Source organism: Rhizophagus irregularis, chromosome 6 (genome assembly GCF_026210795.1).
Source record: "Rhizophagus irregularis chromosome 6, complete sequence".
Classification (NCBI taxonomy): Eukaryota; Fungi; Glomeromycota; class Glomeromycetes; order Glomerales; family Glomeraceae; genus Rhizophagus; species Rhizophagus irregularis.
In genome coordinates this window covers 4,868,093-4,891,895 of record NC_089434.1, presented here as the reverse complement: position 1 = coordinate 4,891,895, position 23,803 = coordinate 4,868,093, and the positions used below count along the sequence as shown (strand labels likewise).

Below are 23,803 nucleotides of genomic sequence, written 5' to 3'. Positions count from 1 at the left end.
CGATTTATTAATGCTTTAAGTGAAAATTTTGAACTTCCAAGTGATAAAGAATTTCGAAAAAGAATATTTGAAGCGTATGAATTTTCAAAAAATAAGCTTAAGCAGTATATCCATGAAAATGCAGCTTCAGTTTCACTTACTTGTGACCTTTGAACTTCACATAGTAAGCAGGGCTTTCTTGGAGTTACATATCACTTTATTACACCCGATTTTGAAATGAGAGAAATTACTTTAGCTATTCAATATATGCCCTATCCACATACCGGAGAAGCTATTCAACATGCGTTAGAGAAAATTATTACTCAATGGGAATTGCAAAATAAGGTTTTTTTTTGTACTACAGATAACGCATCTAACATGAAAAAGTGTCTTAATCAAATAGTTTGGTTACATAGATTATCATGCACTGCACACACAATCCAATTGGTAGTTGGGAAGGGATTACTTACTGCTGAAATTCTAATTGCACGTGCAAAAAGATTAATTAATTTTTTTACTTCACCAAAGCAAAATGAGCGTCTTTTAAATGCGCAAAAAAAAATTTCAGACGATGTTGAAGAAGGGAGTGATTTACATGGAATTTTTTATAGGGCAATAACCGATGTTGAAACACGTTGGTCAAGTACATATATAGCATGGGAAAGGTTAATTGCTTTAAAACCTTATATTGATATTGTTATTTCATCATTAAATGCATGCAAAGACAATAATGCTAAAGAGGACGTGAAAAGGTTAAATAAAGTTAACCTTACTAATGATGAATGGGAAATTATAAAAGATTTGCTTGAAATTTTGGGTCCCTTTGCTGAGTTAACAGAAAGGTTGGAAGGGACGAAATATGCTACAATGAGTTACATATATCCAGGTATCATTAAACTCAAAACTATGTTTAGTCTAACAATAAACTCTAATTTAGATTTGGAAACAAATGATGATGTGTTTGAAAATCATCAATTTGAAGAAGTTGATGAAGATGATGAACCCGATGCCAGTCGAAAAATCAAAATAAATACTCCTACTAATACCTTCGGGCTTTTGGATGGTATTAAATCAAATCTTTATAAGGCACTTGAAAATTATTTTGAGGTAATTGAAAAGGAAGCACTTATTGCAGCACTTTTGGATCCACGTAAAAAAAAAACAGCATTTGCAAACAATGAACAAAAGGTATTAGCAAAAGCTAATCTTCACAAAATTTATGAATTAGCAAAGAATACTAATATTCAACTAGACTACTAGAGGAATGTGAGCCAAAACCAAAAAAAAGAAAAACTTCAACACGAGTTTATAAAAGAAGCTTGTTCTTAGATGATGAATCTCATGATCTTCAGACTGAAGATAATGAAGTTGAATGATATTTAGTAATGGCACAAATCAAAAACGATCAAGATCCTTTAAAATGGTGGGACGTAAATAAGAGTCAATTTCCGGTCTTAGCACAATTGGCACGAAAGTATTTATCTATCCAAGCAACATCGGGGGCAAGCGAAAGGGTCTTTAGCGATGCTGGATTGATAATGTCCTCAAAAAGGACAAGTATGAAGGCGGATTTATTTGAAGCTTTAATTTTTTTGAAAAGAAACGGCAATTTAGTTGGAGTAGGTGAAATGTTTAATAATAATAATAATAATATGTGACAATTTTACTAGAGTTTATTTCACTATATGTACTCGTATTAATTAATTAGAATTTATATTTGCTCCACCACTCCTTACATGTTTGCTTTTGCCGAATTATTTTACTAAATAAAGAATTATTGTGATCGTTCTATAAATGAAAAATAAATTTTTTATTATTTTATTACAATGATAAATTATTAATAAAGCACCTCGAAAATAAATTACAAGTTCAGAACGCAACCCTATACATGAAATTTCTATCTAATATGCATGATTATTTGTTTTCAAAATACTCTTGAACTCGTTGTTTCTTCATCGCCGGCTCCTTCTCAACATCTACTCTATCCTTCAATAACCCAACAATAACTTCTATCACTCACTTCACATTTTTACACAATTCTTTTTCATCCTCCGAATTCTCTTTCAAAGCAGACTTGGTAAATCGGATATTAAGAGAATTTTTACTTGTACAATATATTCTGTCCGAAGCGTAAAGGATGAAATACCAATCTGTAGCTGTTGTAATGATTCCATAGATATAATCGAAGTCATCTCCGAATGCATCACCCGCGATTCTGAGTAAAGCTAATGACCACTTGATATAATATCCCTTCCGTGATGCAAATAAGTTCCTCAAGGGCCTTGATTGTATAATCGACTCGACCAGTATTTTCTTCACCAACAATTTCTAACTGGGGAGCCAAAGTAATCTCTTTTTTTGTTATTTTCTTGACAATATATAGCGAAGACCTGATACTTCATGGGAAATATTTCAAGATATCTTACTCAATTTGTACGAAGTTGTAAGTGTAAAAATGAAATTCAATTGGTTTGGTATATTATCAATTTATTTTTCCAACTCAATTTAATTATAGGAATTAGTAAGAAAACGGCAAACTCATGATGAAAGATACATGTATCAAGCTGAAGAATGACCGAAATATATTTGCACCGCATGGCTTCATTGCTATCGGCAAGAATAGTCCCCATATTTCCCAACCTGCGTTTTATTTCCCTTATACATTGTTTCAATTCCTCATCATCGTCTTTGAGTGTATATGTTTCTAGAAAGTGGAACATTAAAATTAGCCCATCAACTCACGTAATAGTTTGTAAATAATAAACTGAGAAGATAGGACTCACTTGGTGGAAATTGACGGATTGCACCTATCCCATTACCATCAATCCCATACTTTGCTAATACCTCTTTTAAGTCTTTCTGAGTCTTATACGAGGAAAATGAGCGCTTCTTTCTCCTTACACTCTTTAATGAAGTCTGCAAGCCTTGATGCAGGTCCCAGTTTCATTCCATGTCGCTCAAGTTTTTCTTCGGTTAACTTGAGAAAGTCACGCCCATTAACTTTTTCTTCGTGAATAACTTTCAAGTCATCAAGCTCCAAGTCCTCTTCTCTCTGTAAAAATTCGATAAGAGCATCTGTTTTATATTTTTGATTTCGTCTGCTAACGTGAGTGACACATTTCCAGTTTGAAGGCTTCTGACAATCTGACAACGAAAAAAAAATAAAAAAAAATGGTGTTACATACTTACGTAATTACGTTCCGATTATATCCTAGGATAATTCGGATTATCCTAGGATGATTACTCGGATTACCCGTTATTCTAATTTGACAGGATATCCGGATCTTCAAATTTCCCAATGGGTTATCCTAAATTATTCATAGGATAATCTGGTGAAAAGCTCTACCGCACTCTGTTCGTACTCTTCTGTAACTTAAAAACTCTACAAAAATTATATATATTTATGCATAATTGGATGCTAAACATTTTTGCTAAGTATCGAACAAGGTTATCATAGAAAAATTTTGAGGGGTTATCATTTCTTTTTTGTGTAACATGTCCTGGACATTGTCCCGTGACAACACTGCCTGGGAGTAACCTATCTTATAAGTAAGCAGGATCCTGACTGGCTAGAAGCTGGAAGTATTATTTATAGAATAGTTGTAATTATTATGTAGTCCAAATATATTCTAATAAAATGGTACATGATTTAACATTTTTTTTTTTTTAAAAAAAAGTAATGTTATTGTAATCTGAAGTTCTTATCAAATGTACATATATCACTAAATAATAAATTGAAAATTATAGCTTAGTTTCATTAGTGCATGTCTATTACCTGGTAAAATGCTTGTCAATCATGTGATAATATAGTGCATACAACCTGGTTCCAACAAAAAAATTTTTAAGTGGCCAAATTTTTTATATTATATAATACTTAACCTCTAGCCAGAATTATACATATATAATTTTAGCCAGATTTACATAGTAAATAATTAAATGAAAGTAATTTTGGCCAGATTTACATGTAATTCTGGTCAGAATAAAATGGCCAAATATTTAATTTAATAGTAAAATATTTCAACTTTGATTTGCTACTACTTTATTAAAAAATACTTTACAGGAAATTTAAAAATATAGTTTTATTAAGCTTAATCTGGTTTATCATTGTACGTTTATACTTTATGTTTGAATGAATAGTAGTGATTTAAATTTCATCAAATTTAATTGCTGGGACTAAGTTGTATGCACTGTAGTAGAAATCTTAACACAAGCATAAAAATATACAGATTCTAAATATCTTAATTACTGCTATCTGTTACATCTTATTATTTTTTTCTTTTTCCTACTTTGGTACTATAACTTATATGTTTCTTTATAATAAACATTATTATTTTATAACTACTTCGCAATGGTATACAAAAAATGTAATACTAACAGGTAATAAAGTAACACTATTACGGTTATACACAAAAACAATTATTATATTACTTCTGTAAAATGCAAATAGTGTAAGTATGTAATATATTGTTTATTTTTATAAATTAATTTGAATAAATTATTCGTATTTCCTACTTTAGATTTATTGAAAGACTGGTTTTGATTAGAAAGAGAAGGATGTGCTTCTCCTGTTGCTATTTTCACAGAACCCTTCTAATATCAACTAGTAGTTTGATAGCTTTTGCTCGTAATTTGAGGTCATTTTTATTGATAGTATTTTTCCATAATCTATCCATAAACTCTTCATGATTCCCAAGATCCTGACAAACGTCATATATAAAATATAATAAATTATTTAAATTTCATTTTTAGAATTACATTCTCTGAATTGTATGATCTAAATTAATAGATTAATAGTACATTATTTTAGATGTCAATTTCTGTTATAATTTCTTTATAGACATTTAGATTAAATAATTTAAATTCAACTGATAGAATAAAGATAATTATCTTTACTGATTTTATATAACAAGGTTTCAATATTGACTGGTTTTATTCGCTCAACTCTAGTATGTAGAAAATTTTTCATCTCATGTTCAAAAAGTTAATTTGATATGAGGAATTTAGTTGAACATCTTTCAATTTCAAAAAACTTTGATTTGTGAATTTCTATTATATATTATCAAATATTATCTCAATTATACAAATAATATAATTATTTTTTATCATATATCTGTTATATAATAAAATATTACTTAAATTATTATCATTCACCTCATCCATCATCCGATCTGTCGTACAAATTTGTTTGGATGTTGGATGAATCTTCTACCAATCAGAAACTCAATAATGTACCCACGCCACTATTTTCTTTTGTCAAATTTTTTTTGTCTTTATTATTATTTTTAAATTTTATACATTTTATTCTTTTATTTCTTTATATTTTTTTCTTTTCTTTCCTTTTATCTTTTATTTCATATTTCTACTATTTATGCTTATATTTTGCTTGTATTTTGAACGATATTGTTATTAAGCCTGATCTTAAATCCTGATTGGGCTTTAAACACGTGCTCAGATTTATCGGAAAAGTACGATTTAAACAAAAATTAACTTGAGTGGTAGACCTAAGGAACTTTATTTTATAAGGTTGATTTTTTAAAGATATCCAAATATGTTCATATATCATTTTAAATTCTAATTCTTCAGCACAAATTGGATTAATAGTAATGGCTATCATACAGTCTTATGTTTAATTTGTATAAGAAAAAAAAAATTCTTTCCCATTGCAAAATTGAAGCAATCTTACATTGGGGGTCTTCACAAAAAACTTGATTGAGATTGAGATTGAGATTTAATATAGAATTTCAATCTTAATATGTTAGTAAGATTGAAAATTCTATATTAAATCTCAATCTCAATCTCAATCTCAATCTCAATCTCAATCACGTTTTTTGTGAAGACCCCCATTAACAAACTTCTTCATTTGTCGTTCTAAATTGTTTAATAATTTCTATAAATTCTGAACGATCTGCTCAATGGGTTTACCAACAACCACAAAATCGACAGTCTACAATCTCAACACCAAGATCCCGACAAACCCAAATCCCGTTGAAATAAAATCTCGATAGTCATAAATTCCGACAGTTAAAAATCTTGACAATCAAAATCCAAAAGTTTTTTTTAAAATATATTTTAAAAATGCAATGACGCAGTAACAGGTTAATTTATTGTAAATTTTATTAATACCAATGTAAATTGTTTTGCAAATTTTATAAATTTTATTAATATTAATGCAAATTAACTAACGTTACTATATTCATTAAAAGAAAAAATTTTTTATCTTAGATAAAAGGATTATGTACAGTATATTACTAGACTACTAAATTATTCCTTATCTTCTAAAATTAGAAACAATTATATTAAAAAAATTAACTAAACTCAAAATTCATCTGATCGAATCTCAGCCAGGATTTTGGCTGTCAAGATTTTAGATCATTCTGTGACTGTCAGGATTTTGGTTCAATCGGGATTTGCATTTATCGGGATTTTGGTGTCGGGATTATAGACTGTCCCGTTGATATTATTGTCAGGATTTTTGGGTGATCGGTACTCAACATATCATTTGACTTTAATTTATTAATTCTTTATCACACGATATTAATAGTGAATGATTTTGATGAAAAGAATGTATTTATTCACAGAATAAAGTTTTTACAAATTTTTTTAAGCTAAAAAATTTATATGAAAAATATTATAACTTCGTGCTCATTATATGATAGTAATTTATTTTCATCAGTCGTTTACATCGTCTTGGCCCTACCAAAAAATTCTAATTGAAACCATTCAAATAATAAAATTTTGATGTCCAAGTTATTTTTATTTGTGTAATTATTTTACCTCCATTATTTATATTTGTTTATCCTTGTCCTAATTGTAATTTTAACATTATCATCACTACTACTACCAAATTTACTATATGATTTGTTTTATATATTCAGAAGATTAAAAACAAAATTCAAGCTCAAATTTTGCCACATGTATTTATAACATTAAAATATTTAGATTATATGCTAAATATATAATTGCTATTCATCAATAATATGTTTATTCCATTTTTCGAATTAAAATCAATGGTAAAGCTTCTTTTTGCCTTTTCAACTTTTTCAGTCCTTTTGGCGGACCTCGCTTTTTTTTTTGATTATCAAAAATGCATTCCTTGTCATGTTTTTGGCATTGTGTACAGACTGGTTTGCCGGAACATTTTGCTTTTATTTTCCGGCACAAGTTGCACGCTACCGTTACCCTTTGCCTATTTCTTGGCATTTGATTATAATAGTAAGAGTGAGAAAGTATTGATAGTATTAAAAAAAAAATGTAAAAAAAAAATGTTAAAATAATAAATTGAGTGTTTATGATTTTTTTTTCCCCTTAACTGCTAAATTGCGATATTTTTATATTTCTCATTCATTATTTTTCATTTAATGTTAAATTTGATACATTCTATGATTTCAAAATGTAACATATAAACAATTGACGAAAAAACAAGATTTTTTGATCGTTACTAAAAATTCAATCGAAAAAAATATTTTTCCCAAGTTGTGCATCTTATGAATACCAAAGTCTAATAATTCATTCAGATAATTAAGGTAATATTTTTTATTTAGTGCTTAGAAAATGATCAAATTGAGAAAAAATGGTATGATCAAATGATCTGAAATAATTGGGACCCCGTAACTTTGACAAATAAGAGTTTCAGCTGATCAAATTTAAATTTAATTTGTAACCAACCAGAATAACACCATTTGACAATCTTTACTATATTTAAATTATTGATAGTATGATACGAAAATTAACACAGATAATTATGTAAACAAATTATTTAGGATAATAAGGCTTTTTCATGTAATTGATGCTATTTTTGACTAACAAAAAAATTCACTAATCGTTTCAAATCGTTAAATGAGATACTTTACATGTCGAGCTGTGATCATCATTAATTAGTGATGTAAATTCACATTTTTCTTTATTGAAGAATCAACTAATGAGCAATCATGTGCGCGATATTCGTTCAAGGATAAAGAATTTTAAATTTAAATTGAATTCAATAACATTAAATTAAATGGTTCAACCATTTGATTGTTTTTTTTGTAAAAAGAAAAAAGAAAAAAAAGGAGCGAATTTTTTTTTTTTTAATTTGCTAATTATAGTAGTAACCATACGATGTAAAATAAAATAATATGTTTCAAAATTTTATTAGCATTGTTTAAAATATTTTTTTTTATTATTGAAAAATAACTTAGTTATTTTACTTATTCACCTATTACAATAAATGCGTTTATTATCTTTTACGTAAATTCTCGCTAAGATTTTGCACATGCATTCGGCAAATCATTAATACAAGCCGAGTAACCGTTTTTTTTTTGGTTTGCATAATTACTGCTTTATCTTTTTTAAAGTTGTAACTTATTAATAAATTAAAATTTTTTTTTCTTTTATTGAATTTTTTATTTAAATTTTAAGAACAAAAAAACTTATTAAAATTCAAACAATTTTTATTGTGAAAGGGACATTATGACTTTTTCAAAATAATTCATTAAAATATTTACGATACTATTGTTTTGGGCTATGCTTAAATGGAAACTTCCAAATTGGCCATCATGATTGTTAAGAAGTACTATAAAGATATATGAACATAAATCATCATGATGCAATTTGATAACATATGCAACAAAGTTTGCCATTGTTAATGATAGATGATAGATAAATAACCGTGTATGGATAAAATGAAAATTTGGTATGGCTATAAAAATTATAAAGTGGTATAATAAATGTTAAGTTTATTGGTTTAAGACTTCGATTTTTTTCATTTATAATGATTTATTAAAAACATAATAAACATAATAATATTTTTTAAATTTACCCTATAAAAATTTTTTAGAAAAATGATCCCATGTCTGGTTTCTTCTAGAAAAATGTTCATTTATCGGAGTTTTTTCCAGAATTTTTTTTATAGGGTTAGTTGAAGTCATAATTAGCAGATAAATGATTTATTGGAACAAGGGTTTTGCATAATTGATTTGGGCCTCTTTTTCCGTTTTTTTTCAGTTTGAAATAAAATTAATCAACGCGTACAAAAAATAAAACAATATTGTTACCGAACGTAATTATTCCAATTTTATTAAATTTTTATTGGTTGAGCAATCTAATATCCGTTCTATCCGATTTTCATTGTTTCTTATTTCAGACATGAAGTTTCAAAAAATTGAAACATACTTATATAATCATTATTTGAAATTTATCAAACAAATATTTGTTGAAGGTTTCGAAATTTTTTAAAATAATTAAACAAAAAAAAATATTCTATTCTTTTTTTTGACTCAATTCCCTTTTTTATATGTTTCATTTTAATGCTTTGGATCATATCTTGCATCAAGGATTTTTTAAACAATGACTTTTAGTGTTATACAAATAAATGCTCAATGACCCCTTCTTGTTGTACAATAAATATACTAATTTGAGCAGTCTCTTAATAAAATAAGTTGTTTTGTTGTATATTTACAGGGCCACCACCCTTATAGCAAGGCTGCTACTAACAAAAGCACTTTCCATAGATTATTTATTTTATTATCATTCAAAAAATAAAAATAGTTTGAATATTTCCGATATACCAATACCAATATACCGTATATGTTCAATCTTTAGTAGTAGTTGAAATTTATACAAATAATTATATACTATCCAGAACATCGTAAATTTTCACGATACACTTTATTTATTAAATTAAAACTGAAACTTCATATACTTTATGACGACGATTTTATTATTTCTTATTTTAGACGTAATACACGTTAATGATGGTACGTAATTTCAAAACAATTACTATGTATAAATTGGGATAAATGAAATGTCTTTTTTTATAATTTGATTTTCGAACCAATAAAATTGCATGATACCACTATCAATATCTAGTCACGGCCGAAGACTTCTTCAAACTTGTACACATGGCAAAATTCCCCAATATGCCCTAATATACCCTAATATGGATGACCTTACATCTTACAAAGAATGTTCTAATAATAATTGAACAATGTGAAATTTAATTACACGAACGCATTATTATATTTTTTCTATCGGTAAATAATTCCGAACGTAGATTTTATCTCGCATAATTGAAAAATTATGAAATTTAGTATAAGCCCTTATTCTTATTTTAATCACCAAAAATATTAAAATTTGTTTATTATATATGGTTAACAAAATAAAAATTTGGTTTATGTTATGTAATAAATTTAATGTCGTGTCAAAGAAAATCTATTTTTCGAAACAAATTATGAAATCAATCCCATTTTTTGAAACAAATTATGGATTGAATATGTGAGATCTTGGTGCAAAAGACTTAAACTAAATAATAAGTATCATTATACTAGCAAAAATTGCAGATTTTTTTATATATATAAAGATGGATTTTGCCCTCGTTTTGTCGTTAAAAAATTTTGTCATTATAAAATCTTCTCATTATTATAAAATCTTCTCATTATAAAATCTCCCCATTATAAAATCTCCTCGTTATAAAATCTCCTCGTTATAAAATCTTCTCGTTATAAAATCTCCTCGTTATAAAATCTCCTCGTTTTATAAAATCTCCTCGTTATAAATCTTCTCGTTATAAAATCTTCTCGTTATAAAATCTTTTTATCAATTTTCCGATAAATCAAAATGGTTAATTACAATAGTGATATTCTTTTATATATACTTGAAGAACTTCAATATGATCCAATGGCTTTATTTTCGTGTTTATTAGTAAATAGACTTTGGTGTGAAATGGCAATTTCTATTTTATGGAGAAACCCCTGGCAGTACAAAATTGATTATAGAAATAAAAATTCTTTACTCAACGTTATCTGTTCCTATTTACCTAAAGATATTGAACCATTATTACCAAGTCACTTATTACCTTCACGTTCGTTTAATTATATGTCATTTTGCAAGAGCATTAATATAGAAATTATAAAAGATATAACTTTTATGATTAAGTCTACTTTACTACAAGAAAAAATTCGCGATCTCTTAATAGAGAAATGCACAAAGTTGAATTATTTAAATATGATCTCAATCGATTCCAATTTATCCCTATTCCAACTTCCAAAAAATAAAACTTTTCTTGCATCACTTTATGAATTAACTTGTGGCACATCTACTTGTCCTTCATTCTTTCGTAATATAGCACTCGTCATTCAAAATATACAGAGATTGATCATTATCAATGAAAATAATGAAATTAATAAGGGGATAATTGAACTTATTAATGTTCAAAAAAATTTAAGATATTTTGAATGGAAAGACGATTTTGAAGATGAATATGATATTAAATACGACCTTTATGACGAGATGTTGGTCGCATTGCAACGAAGATCGGAAACGATCTTCCACTTAATATTATATTTTCAATTTTTTAATTATGAAGAATGTCATGACCATAAAATATTTGACATTCTTCCAAGATTTTTGAAATTAAAAACATTAACACTAAACAAATACTACTTAGAAAGTGGAAGAGTATTGCCGATATATTATAATAACCTTGAAATACTCCATATAGACGATATTGCTATTAATGTGGCGATTAATATAGTCACTAATAGCGGTGGTAATATCAGGGAGATATTATCAAATTATAAAGGTTATTATGATGATGAAAACTCCGCCAAAAATACTCTGCTACTAATAAGTAGCATAATAAAAAAATGCCCGCTAATTAAGGCATTATCGCTCATTTTTCCCTCAACAAAATTACATTTTGTTGAGTTTGAAACATTACTAAAAAGTTGTCAAAATTTGAAAAAGTTAGTTTTAATTATTGATGACGATTGTAATGAAAATTATGAGCGAGGTTTAGAAAATGCGAAAGAATTATTAGAAATATTAAATAGATCAGCACCGACTGGTTTAATAGATATTAAAGTTTATAATAATTCTGAACCTTATTTAGAAATTTTGGAACCAAATAATATTCGTCTTGGCGACCCTGAAGATTTACATTATTAAATGTTGCTGTTAGTTAAGAGTGGGGGTCTTTATAATAATTATTATTTTTTTATTTATATATAAAATAATCTTTTTATTTTATTTTTAATTTTTTATTATTAAAATATTTTATTTTTTATTATTATGTTTTCCAATGTATTAAAATAAAATAATAATTCAATCTAAATATCGTTAAAATTTTGAAATCGGTTAACACATAATCAGATAAATTAATATGAGTAATTATTCTACAGCCAAATAGGATCATGCTTTTTTCATTTTTTATTAAGCTATAAATAAACTACCATTGCATAATTATTATTGATATTTTTAATGTTGTATCATTGACGGCACACAGTTATTTGATAGGGGTGTTAAAATATCATCGAACTGCGAAGCAGTTCGATGAATTCTAACCCCCCTATCAAATAACTATTATACATAACCGGTAACTTAACTAAAATTTTTGTAATAAAAACAGGGGTGTGTGTAAATGATTCACGACCTTGGAATCAAGTTAAAATTTTTTGATTTTTTTCGTCATTTGATATTCAAACTTTCGAAATGGGTTAAAAAGGTTTTTATTAGCATATCAAAAAGCTAGAAATACAAATATTCAAGAAGAATCTTTATTAAAACAAGAAAATATTATAAGAGATGGAGAATTGGAATAACAAATGAATAAAAGTGCGATGTAACATCTATACAAAGAAGAAAAAGTAATAATAACGGTAGTAAAAGATTAATTCAAGGTAAAAAATCAAAAAAGATCCAAAATATAGAAATATAAAGTCACAAACCATACCACTACCGTACTACGTAAAAAAAAGAATGCCAATTAAACAGAACACAAAAAAATGGACACCAGACTTGACAAAAATGTAGTTAGTACAAAGTATTGAAGATCCAGAAAAGAAACTTTATCCAAACAGCTTTTCCAATATTTAGGTCCAATGATTGTAGTTTCACTGAACTTGTAAGAAATCTAGGATTAATAAATGTGGCACATTGATTCTGTACCAACATAAATTTTTTTAACTTGGCGGCCTTCTTTGCTACCACGCCACTTAATAGTGGTATAGTCATCGCCATCACCACCAATCGTTATCATTATCATCAACATCATCATAATCATAATTATAATTACCACCATTATTTTCATCAAAATATAAACTTTACAAGGACTGCTGAAGCTATATATGGATTTTCTTCACGAATATAGCCTTTTTTTCTTTTTTAATGGTAAAACGTTACGACTTTATTTTGATAATATGAAGAACTTATACAGATTAAAAAATCACGTAACCGCATTCTCCACATCAAAATTCTATTCTTCCCCAACACTAAACAAAGTTAATCGACCCTCTCCTTTAGTCGATCCTTGGTAAACTAACAGTAAAACCCTTTACACTGTTGAACTCTATAATCTCCAAAAATAAAAATAAAAATTTGTAACGGGTCATTTTGCTGTGTAAAATTTAAAATCTTGGTATGCCAATGTACATTTTTTTGTAGCAGCAAAAAACCCACATACACGAAAATTATTCTAAAAAAAAAACTATCCCAAAATACATTTACCCTTGATTAAAATGATAATACTATTCATTCTCTATAGATACCTTCTTAAATTTTGTATCCATTTTATCCAAACTTACTCTCTTCCGTCTTGTCATCTTTTGTTAGACGATTCGCCATCTTCCTATTGTTAGCGTCAAATTCTTCAATCGCTTCCTTTGTTAAATTATAAGGTTGGAAAGCCGGAATTACTTTTTTATCCACTTCACATTCCTTTAATTGATTTGTTAACAATAACGATCATCTTATTCACTAAAATCCTCATCCTTGAATATTGTAGCTCTACATTCATTTATATAATCAACCACGTCATCTTCTGTTAAGGAATTCTTTTGTTGAGAAGTAGTATTATTGGTTGCTCGTATGAAAAACAATATAAGGTAATATTTAGTAGGAATTGGAATCCATTGCAAGAATTTTCCAAATTGTATAAACAACTTTTTCAACTTCCTCAGGTTCAACCGACGGATGCGTCACTTCTTTTCTTAATTCGTTCTCCTTGTCCACTAAACCGTCTAGCACCCATTCGAAATGGTCTTGTATCTTGCCGATCCCAAAGATAAATTTCTTTCTTGCCGTTCAAATACCGCTTCCTTTCTTTTCTTAGACGAATTCTTCTTTTTCCAACTGTTCTTTTACTTCTTTAAACGATCGAAAAGACCATTTTGTTGATTCCCCTTTTCTCGTTAATGAAACTAGCGTTTCTTCAAGATCCTTTTGCGACTTAAATAAGTCTGAACTTTCCATGGACGTGCTTTTTATCACTTTTGAAAACGCGATTTGAGGATATTCAGCCGTAAGGGCTTTAAGGTATTTCGATTCGTCGTCCCTATATACATCTGCCATTTATCTCTCTCTCCTGTCTTTAACCGTCGACTTTCCATCATACCATCTTATAAATGTCCCGCTAACAAAACGTCCACTCAAAATTCACGAATATAGCCTATATCCAATTCTTCGATACATTGGCAAATCTTGGTTAGTTCGAATAATATATTTAAAGGTATATTATTCTCAATGTTCTCAAAACTGATTGAAAGGTTTGAGGGCATTCGGGTAATAACATATTTCTCTAGTAGTACGAAAAGAGAATTGTTTTACATTATTACATCTATCAAAAATTAATTTATAAATTTCTTCTAGTATATTTTTTTTATTTTTTTTTTGTACACAGGATTCTTTTCATTGATTAAAAGGTTTACCATATCATTAATCAAAAATGACAGAGTAACGAGTAAGTATTCAAACGTTGGTGCTCTCGGAAGGTAAATCAATATTGTTTTTGGGATAAGATGTTTCCTCAATAGGATTGAAGCATTGAGGAGCGAAATGTTCATAATTATCGGATGGCAACAGAAATTGTGGTGTGATATCATAAATTTCTGTTGGAGTTGGTGCCTTCTGTTGTGAAATTCCAATTGTATCCAAATGAAAATTTTCGTATAGTTTTAGAAGATACATTACTTATAATCCTTAATAATTCGTCTCCATCGGGAACTACAACTTCGCGGGTAATTTGAAAATGGGCCAATATTAACAACTAAGGAAAGAATACAAACAAGTTCTATTACTCCTGGGCATTCGAGAAAAACTACAGAAATAACATCAAAAGCAATAACCGAAAAGCTCTAAAACAAAGATTGATGATGATAGTTGATTTTGATAAAAAGTATCAAAGTCACTTTACCTCCAAGAAAATGAATTGTGAACAAAAAGTAGTATTACATAGCCTTCTAATAATCGTGCTATTAAATCCTCCGTCGGATGTTATTCGGCTTTTTCAAATAGTGTTTGTAACTTAAGTTTACTTTACAACGAGGGAAATAATTCTAATGAGAAAGCATTCATTATCACATTTTATTTCTTTACAAATATGATCCCAAAGTTGATGATGTTGTTACTACTGGTGTTTTTTTTTCGATTAAGCCGTAATGATTGAGAGCGATATAGAGTAGATTTTGAAGCAGAGGTTTCTTGTAAAGTAGAAACTTTGGAGGTATTGTAATCAGCAAATCCACAAGTCTTTGATTCCACAGGTCGTTTGTCTTCCTTCATCTGAATCCCGGCTGGATTAGAATTAATTATTATAATTAAGAATTCTTTATTGTAATACATAATTAATAAATATTCAAAAACTTATTTATAGACTTACGTACATATTGTAAATAAATCATCGGACATTAAAAGATATGATTTTACGTTCTAAAAACAATTTTCATATGATCCTATTTTCTTATCAAGCCTCATAATAATGTTTTCGCATACATTCACCGCCAGCTACAAAGTTACGGTACGAAACCTATATATTAAAAAAATAGCTACATATAATTTTATTCATTAGACTTAACAATTATAATTTTAAAAAATGTAAACATACTGTACTCTATTTTTTGATTCAGTTATTGAAAACGCAACGAGTTTTTTTTTTTTATTTTTACTTAGAAGAGGTGAATACATCGTTTAGTTACAGACTCGTCATGATTACAAGACACAATATAAGTACACAGCTAAACTAGACGTACAAAATCCAACAGGCGGACCCACCCTTCGTTAGAACGAACTGACTAATGGAGACATAGTCGCCATAGCAGTGAACGAATAAAGCTAAAGTAAAAATAGGGGGAAGCGTACCGAGAAGATGGTAGCTCCTAGGTGTCGAACTACCGAAGTAGTCTACCATTGGTTGGTAACACGGTTGTGACCGAAATCGATCTAAGCTTTCTAGAATTCTAGTCCTATAGTATAGGCCCACGCAGTATAATTCATAGAGCATCCGTTAGCTGGACGGATCGAACCTGCGTCCTCCATGAAACGTCAAATGACACAAATGTCACGGGATGCGAATCTAGCTGCTACCAATTATACTCATTCAAAGCAAAGCTTGCCATTCCGCTAATAACCGTTTATTGTAAAAATAGATAAAAAACTCGCACTAGTAAGCCAAATCTACAACCAACGACATTGTAACATCAACAATCGTCTACGACTCTGAGTGACCCATGATGTCCAACCTGTTGAACACTAAACTTTTGTCTGGTATCCCATTGTAGTCAAGGACCTTATTACAAGCTTTCTCCAATGGTTATATGTAAATGATGTTATATGTAAATGATGTGCCATCTGATAGTAATACATTTACCCCCCTATAACAAGCATAGCGGACATCCCTATTTTATCATCACAATTTTGTTGCTCATTTGTCGATCATTTGTGTGATCTTATCACATAATACAAGTGCCGTCCGTTATTTATCAACAGATAACAGGAAAAAATTTTACTTAATACATGGCAAAATAAAATAAAATAAATAATTTATCCTTGTATTTTCAAGATCTAAACAAAAAGATTTTGTTCTTTTATTAAAAGTCCATTAATAACAAATAATTAGCTAAATTCTCTATAAGCAAAAAACCTGTATTATAGGCCGAAACCCTGTATTATTTTTTTTGTAAATTATATATGATAAAAGGAATGTTTATGCAAAGTTTTAAGTTTCGGCCTTGCATATTCGGCTCTGGCCATCAATTTTTGTCCAGTGATCAGCCAAAATTTCAAATTATCACATATTAATAATATAGTATACAAAAATTAAAGAATTATGTAATTAAGTTATGTAACAATTAAGGTGCTACACTTTTGATTTATTTTATTAGAAATTTACTTTGCTAAATACTTTTTTAAAATTTTTAATTGTTTTTAATAATCAGAAAAATGTGATCGGCAAATGATTGGCAAAGTGATATAAAGCATGTCCGCTATGCTCCTATAACAGGGCGGACATGCATTATATCACAATGTCAATCACTTGCCGAGTTATATATGTGATATCTAGGGTCTTACTTTAACAATATAATTTTTTTGCTATAAAACTTTTGTAATATGTTTTTCATAAATTATACCGCTAAAAACAAGTATTTTATGATTTTAATCATAACTTCAAAAATTAATGTGACATGATATATTATATAATCAACAAAATAATCGGTAAAGTGATAAAAATATATCTACTATACTGTTTAAAAACAAGTAGATGGCTGAAGAAAATCTGGAAGGTATAACCTACATTTTGCTTCCTATATAAATAATTGTTTACAACTCTGAGAACTTCATGATGTTCAGCCTATTAAATATTAAACCTTGTCTAATATTCTATTATAGTCAAGTATCTTATTACTTTTTTTTATCTTGCATTACTATCTATAATTCTTTTTAATTCGCTAAAGTCTTTTATAATACTGGTAAAAATTGATAGTACTTTCAACTTTTAATCTACAGAAATTAAATCCTTTTAAGATATTATTATCTATTTGTAATCAAATTAGCAATTACTTTTCTGATATAATTAAAGAAACGCAATAGAATGTAAATTATTAATATTATAATTAAGTTTTGTAGTTTAATATTAGAATATCTTTCAAAATAATGGCACTAAACTATGCATTAAATAGTATACACCCACCTGCCAAAAGTATCTGAGTACTTCTAAAAAATGACCATTAAATCACATTATTTCAACATCCAGTGATCAGAATTTAATGATTTATGATTCATTGGATTCATCTAATTGAACCGCAGTATTCTCAAGTCTGTAAGTTCAATAGATCAGAAGTTATTGTTGAATGTCTAAAAACAGTAAAATGCAAATAACTTTTGATCTATCAATCCTAGAGACATGAAAATAAAAGATACAATGTACCTTAACAAGACAAATCAAATGAGTCATATTTCATCTTACTAGGTTTAATAGAAAAGAAAACGTTATGAAATTTGTATTTGCTAAATTTTTAAAGATGAAAAGTGAATTATTTACATTTTACTGTTGAGAATAACATCTGATCCATCAAATTTAAAGACATAAAAATACTGCAATTAGATGCATCTTGATAATATGAATTTATTGAATCATAAATAATTAAATTCTGATAACTGGTTATTGAAATAATGTGATTTAACTTTATGAAGTAATTCATTTTTCATCTTTAAAAATTTAGCAAATACAAATTTCATAATGAAATATGACTCATTTGATTTGTTTTGTTAAGGTACATTGTATCTATTATTTTCATGTCTCTAGGATTGATGGATCAAAAGTTATTTGCATTTTACTGTTTTTAGATATTCAACAATAACTTCTGATCTATTGAACTTACAGACTTGAAAATACTGCAGTTAGATACGTCTAAGATTGCTTGCCGAAACCTGGGGGTTTAGGCAAGATGGCATTTTACCGAAAAGCAAAATTCTGCCAAAACTATATTAAAGTTATATTAAAAAACTGGTGAAACTTTGGAGAAAGGCGAAACTGCCGAAACTTATTATAAATGCCAAAACTGCCAAAACTCTGCCAAAACTATAATAAATCTATAGTAAAATTTTGACGAAACTAATCGTAGGATTTTGAAGAGGTTTAGACAAGCAACCTTAGATGCGTCTCAATTACCCTATAAAAAATATTTTTGCCAAAATATACTTAAAATAAACTTAAAATTTTATTTTATACTTAAAATATATTTAAAATTTTATTTTATACTTAAAATATATTTAAAATTTTATTTTATACTTAAAATATACTGAAATAGGCAAAAATTAAGTATCATTTAAGTATAATTTAAGTACATAATAATATACTTAAAATATTCTTATTTTAAATATTCTTAAAATATACTGAAATAGGTAAAATTTAAGTGTAAATTAAATATATTTTAAGTATATATTAAATACAATTTAATTCAAATTTTACGAAAATTCAATTTTCAGTATATTTTAAGTATAAAATAAGAAAATTAAGTATATTTTAAAGAAAATTAAATATAATTTAAATATATTTTAAGTAAAATTTTTTTTTATAGGGTTAGACAAATCCAATAAATCATAAATCATTAAATTCTGATCACTGGATGTTGAAATAATGTAATTTAATAGTCATTTTTTAGAAGTGCCCAGATACTTTTGGCAGGTGGATGTAAAATGTTAATTCCTGAAAGTTGTGGATTTAAAAAATTTTAATTTTTAATGAGAGATTAGGGTGCTGTCAGATACAGTCAACCCTTGTTATAACGAACCTTAGGTTCCAGACCTCAACTTCGCTATAGGGCTATAGTAAAGATTTTAAGAGATTTGATTGGTTAATTCATTATAGCAAGAGGAAATTTATTATGGTTGTCTGAAAAATTCACTATATCAAGGGTTCGCTATATCAAGGTTTGACTGTATTACCTAATATTTTAGGGGGTAAATAAAGATTTTAGGTTATATACAATACTTATATAAGGAATTATATATAACATATCTTACTTAGAGGACTCTTATATTAAAGTGATATTAGTAAGTAATATTTGACAGTGCTTTTATCTTTATAACATAAATCAAAATTTATTTGTTAATAAAATACTATAAAAAGTAAAGTTAGTTTTAAAATACTATAAAAAGTAAAGTTAGTTTTAAAATACTATAAAAAGTAAAGTTAGCTTTAAAAACTTTAAAATAAATTTTTTAATTAAAATTAAAATATTTATTAATATTTTTTTTATTATTTTTTTTTTTGATAAAATCAATTTAAACTTTAGAAATTTTTATACTTTTCATCAAATTGATGAATTACTGTATTTTTATAATAAATAATGAATTAATCCATTTTTCAAAATATGATATAATTAAAATAATTAGCAAAAAAAGTATAAATGTTTTTTATTAATAAAGATAAATATTAAGATATTAAAACTAGTTTTTTATAAATTTAATATTAAGAATATAAAATTATCAATTTAGATTAATTTAAATTAAATAAAACTTTGAATTAATTTTTAAATCAAATATATTCAAATATATTCAACTATTAAATACAACACTAATTATTTTTTATTCTATATTTATTCTTATCCATATTTTGATGATTGCATCCTACTGGGTGGATATAGCTTATGATAATTTGTTTGTATGGTATATAAACTACATATCAATAAAGCATATATAAATCATTAAAAAAATATATATATATATATATATTCAACTATTCATTTAAATTTATAAAGTATATTTGAATAATATTTAAATAAATTGAACTGATTTTCTTTTAATATAATAATAATTTATATAAATTTAACATAATTTATAATTTTAATTCAGCTAAATTTAAGAATTTAACATCTAATTAAAATTTAATTATATTATATTTGCTAATATTATTTATTTTATTCTTTATATTATTTATATTTATATGACAATATATTTTTTTTCCTTTAATATACATGTTAATAAATAATTGGATTATCTGTTAAACTATTAATTTAAGTTTCTATATAAACATTTTTTTTTTATTAAAAATTATCAAAAAAAAAGAAATGTTTTAATTTACAATCATTTTTATTTAAAATCTTAATAATCATTTGATTTTTTTAAACAAAAAATCTAAAACTAAAAATTGGTATTTATTTTCTATATTAAAAAACTGACAATCAGTTTTTTATATTATTAAAAAAAAAAATTGAAAATTATTTTTTATTTTAGTCAATTAAAAAGATAAGTTAGATTTTCTTTAATAAGAAAACCTTTTTATTAAAAATTTCTTTATTAAAAAAATATATTTATATCTGCTGATCTGCAAAATTAATTTGACAATAATTTAATAAAATTAGGTTAATTAAATTTTGCAAATAATCACACTTATGCTATATAATTATATAACAAGTATCAAGAAATTATTTCAACAAAAAGTAATATTAAAACATTTTTTTCTTTTATAAACTTTCTATTAAATTCCTTATTAACTTCTTCATCAACTTTTCAACTAGTTTTACATCAAGTAAGTTGAGAATTTTTGCAAGTATATTAGTAATTATTTTACATTAGATATAATTCAAAGTTGTTTTTTATTTTTATTTTTATAAATTATAAAAAAATTTATTTAGAAAGCAAAATTATTCAAAAAAAAATCTAAATAACTTTAAATATTGATAATAATATTTTAATAAATTTAAATTATGTATTGATGATTGGTTGGTTAATTAAAATCTATTTTAATATTTATTATTAATTATTTTTCAGTTAATATTTTTTTATTAAATCATTAAATATTCTGGATTTTTAAAATTTTTTCTATTTTTTTAATAAACTATTAACTTTATAATATATATATTTTTTTTTCTAGAATTTTTTTTTATTAATTTCAGATTAAAAATAAAGTTCTAAACAGGTTAACCAAATTCTGATAATCTGACAGATTGATCTGAATTTATCAGATTAGGTTTAGCAATTGCAATTCAACATCAGTTCAGGTTGTAATATCAATATAACCTGAATGGTTCTGTTGATCTGAAACTATGATTTATATAATATATATCACCATTAGAATCATCTTATCATGATAAATCGAATGATGATATAAATGAGTTATAATATTATAATTCATTTTTTATATTGATTTTATATAATAAAAGTAAGTTGCAATATTAGAATTCACTTTTTTATATTGATTTTATATAATAAAAGTGAATTGCAATATTAGAATTCACTTTTTAAATTGATTTTATATATAAAAAGTGAATTGCGATATCAAAATTCACTTTTTTATATTAATTTTATATATAAAAAGTGAATTATAGTATCAAAATTTTTATATTGATTTTATATAAAAAAAGTTAGTTGCAATATTGCAATTATTTTTTTATACAATTTTAATATAAAAAAGTAAATCACAATATTTTATAAAAAAATAGTTTGCACTATTTTTTTTTTTTTGATATTTTAATAAAAATCCTGAAAATTAAAATTTTTAAGTTTTAGTTCAGGTCAGGTTAAACAGATAATCTGATATAACCTGATCTGATCTGACTTAAAAAAAATTTCAGGTCAGATTTATCAACCTAACCTAATCTGATCCATTTGAAACTTTGGTTAAAAAGGTGAATTTTTTGAAAGAAGTCTTAAAAGTTTTTTTTATATATTTTTGACTTATTTTTTTTATGTAGGAACAGTTTTGATTAATTTTAATCAGTTTTGCATTATATAACTAATAATTGGCAAATTTCACAAATCAGTGAATATGTTTTTATTTCATATCATTTTTTTTAGTAAATGTAAAATTTTAATTTTTTAAATAATTAACTTTTTGAATTATTATTATTTAATTTGGTAATAAAAATTTATACTTATTTATGATTTATTTTTTTATTTATAAATAAAAATCAAATACTAGCAGTTAGCTTTAAAATTCCTATAGAAACTATTTTAAAGAAAAAAAAATATAAAATTCAGTTTAATAAAATATTAAATACTTTTCATATTTTTGATTTCTGAATCCTTAATTTCTTTTTGATTTTTGATTAATTTCAAATATACAACATAAATACACTATCTTTTTAGATTTACTTTGACTTCTAATTAGTATGATTAAGTAATTTGTTATACAATATTATTTTCTTTATTTTCTTTACAACTTTTTTTAACTTTTATTAAGCTGCATAACCAAATGTACTTAAATTTTATTTTCATTGAGATATAAGATTAATTTTAATGCAAGATGATTTAACCTGGATGATTTAATCTATAAGTAAATTTTGTAAATTTTATATAATTATATACTTTTGCCTGAATTTTCAAAAAAAAAAATGTAAATTATGATGACAATAAAAAATGAGAGATATTGTTAAAAATGTAAGAAAATTTGGTTATTATACTCTCTAATATCCAAATAAATAAAATTTATATAAAATGAAATGAATAATAACTGGATTAGAAGTACTTGTTAACAAAAACTTGACCGATAATATTGCTTGAAACTTTGAGAAAAGTTGTAGTTAAAATTATCACAAAAAGGTTATCTAAAACTATCGCTGATCATGCCATTTTAAAAGGGGGCAACCACATAGGATTATCTGGAGAATCTACAGAAGTGCCATTAAGAATCATTAATACATGTATCGAGAATGCAAAAAAGAATAATAAAGAATTGTGGTTAACATTTTAGGACCTGTTTAAAGCTTATGATAGGGTTGATATCAAAATGCTAAAGTTAGCATTGCGAAGAATTAAAATTCCAGAGGTTTTGATCAACTTGATGGTTAATTTATTTACAAATAGTAAAAAGAGTATCATTAAGGATGCAGATATTACAGAACAATATTCATCGATCATTAGAATAGATCAGGGTGAAGTGATTTCCCTGTTATTATGGACTATATATTATGACCCACTTCTTACAGAAATTAATTCTTTAAATATGGGTTATGAAATAGAATATTGTTTTAAAAATAATGTACAATCGGATCAAGTAGAAAAACTCAAGGTAAATATATCATCCCAATCATATATGGATGATGTTACGTGGATTAAGGTTACTGGGCGAAACTAA

General features: G+C 26.1%; 5 protein-coding genes across 5 annotated transcripts; 2 read left to right on the top strand and 3 right to left on the bottom strand.

Moving 5' to 3' along the window:
* Nucleotides 1–10,240: 10,240 nt before the first annotated feature.
* OCT59_026722 (uncharacterized protein) lies at nt 10,241–12,074 on the top strand. The gene has a single exon (XM_066143384.1). The coding sequence runs from the start codon at nt 10,573–10,575 to the stop codon at nt 11,899–11,901; it is 1,329 nt and encodes a 442-aa protein (XP_065992908.1). The 5' UTR covers nt 10,241–10,572; the 3' UTR covers nt 11,902–12,074.
* Nucleotides 12,075–13,119: 1,045 nt separating this feature from the next.
* On the bottom strand, nt 13,120–14,521 carry OCT59_026721 (uncharacterized protein). Its single transcript, XM_066143383.1, has one exon. The coding sequence runs from the start codon at nt 14,299–14,301 to the stop codon at nt 14,059–14,061; it is 243 nt and encodes an 80-aa protein (XP_065992907.1). The 5' UTR covers nt 14,302–14,521; the 3' UTR covers nt 13,120–14,058.
* A 176-nt stretch (nt 14,522–14,697) lies between these two features.
* Nucleotides 14,698–14,916, bottom strand: OCT59_026720 (uncharacterized protein; the record flags this gene model as incomplete). Its single annotated transcript, XM_066143382.1, has 1 exon — nt 14,698–14,916. One exon carries the CDS (start codon nt 14,914–14,916, stop codon nt 14,698–14,700), a length of 219 nt encoding a protein of 72 aa, XP_065992906.1.
* Nucleotides 14,917–14,988: 72 nt separating this feature from the next.
* On the bottom strand, nt 14,989–16,135 carry OCT59_026719 (uncharacterized protein; the record flags this gene model as incomplete). Its single annotated transcript, XM_066143381.1, has 7 exons — nt 14,989–14,995; nt 15,143–15,200; nt 15,357–15,521; nt 15,612–15,657; nt 15,745–15,754; nt 15,833–15,892; nt 15,978–16,135. 7 exons carry the CDS (start codon nt 16,133–16,135, stop codon nt 14,989–14,991), a joined length of 504 nt encoding a protein of 167 aa, XP_065992905.1.
* A 7,320-nt stretch (nt 16,136–23,455) lies between these two features.
* Nucleotides 23,456–23,803, top strand: OCT59_026718 (uncharacterized protein; the record flags this gene model as incomplete). The annotated part of the gene is made up of 1 exon (XM_066143380.1): nt 23,456–23,803. One exon carries the CDS (start codon nt 23,456–23,458, stop codon nt 23,801–23,803), a length of 348 nt encoding a protein of 115 aa, XP_065992904.1.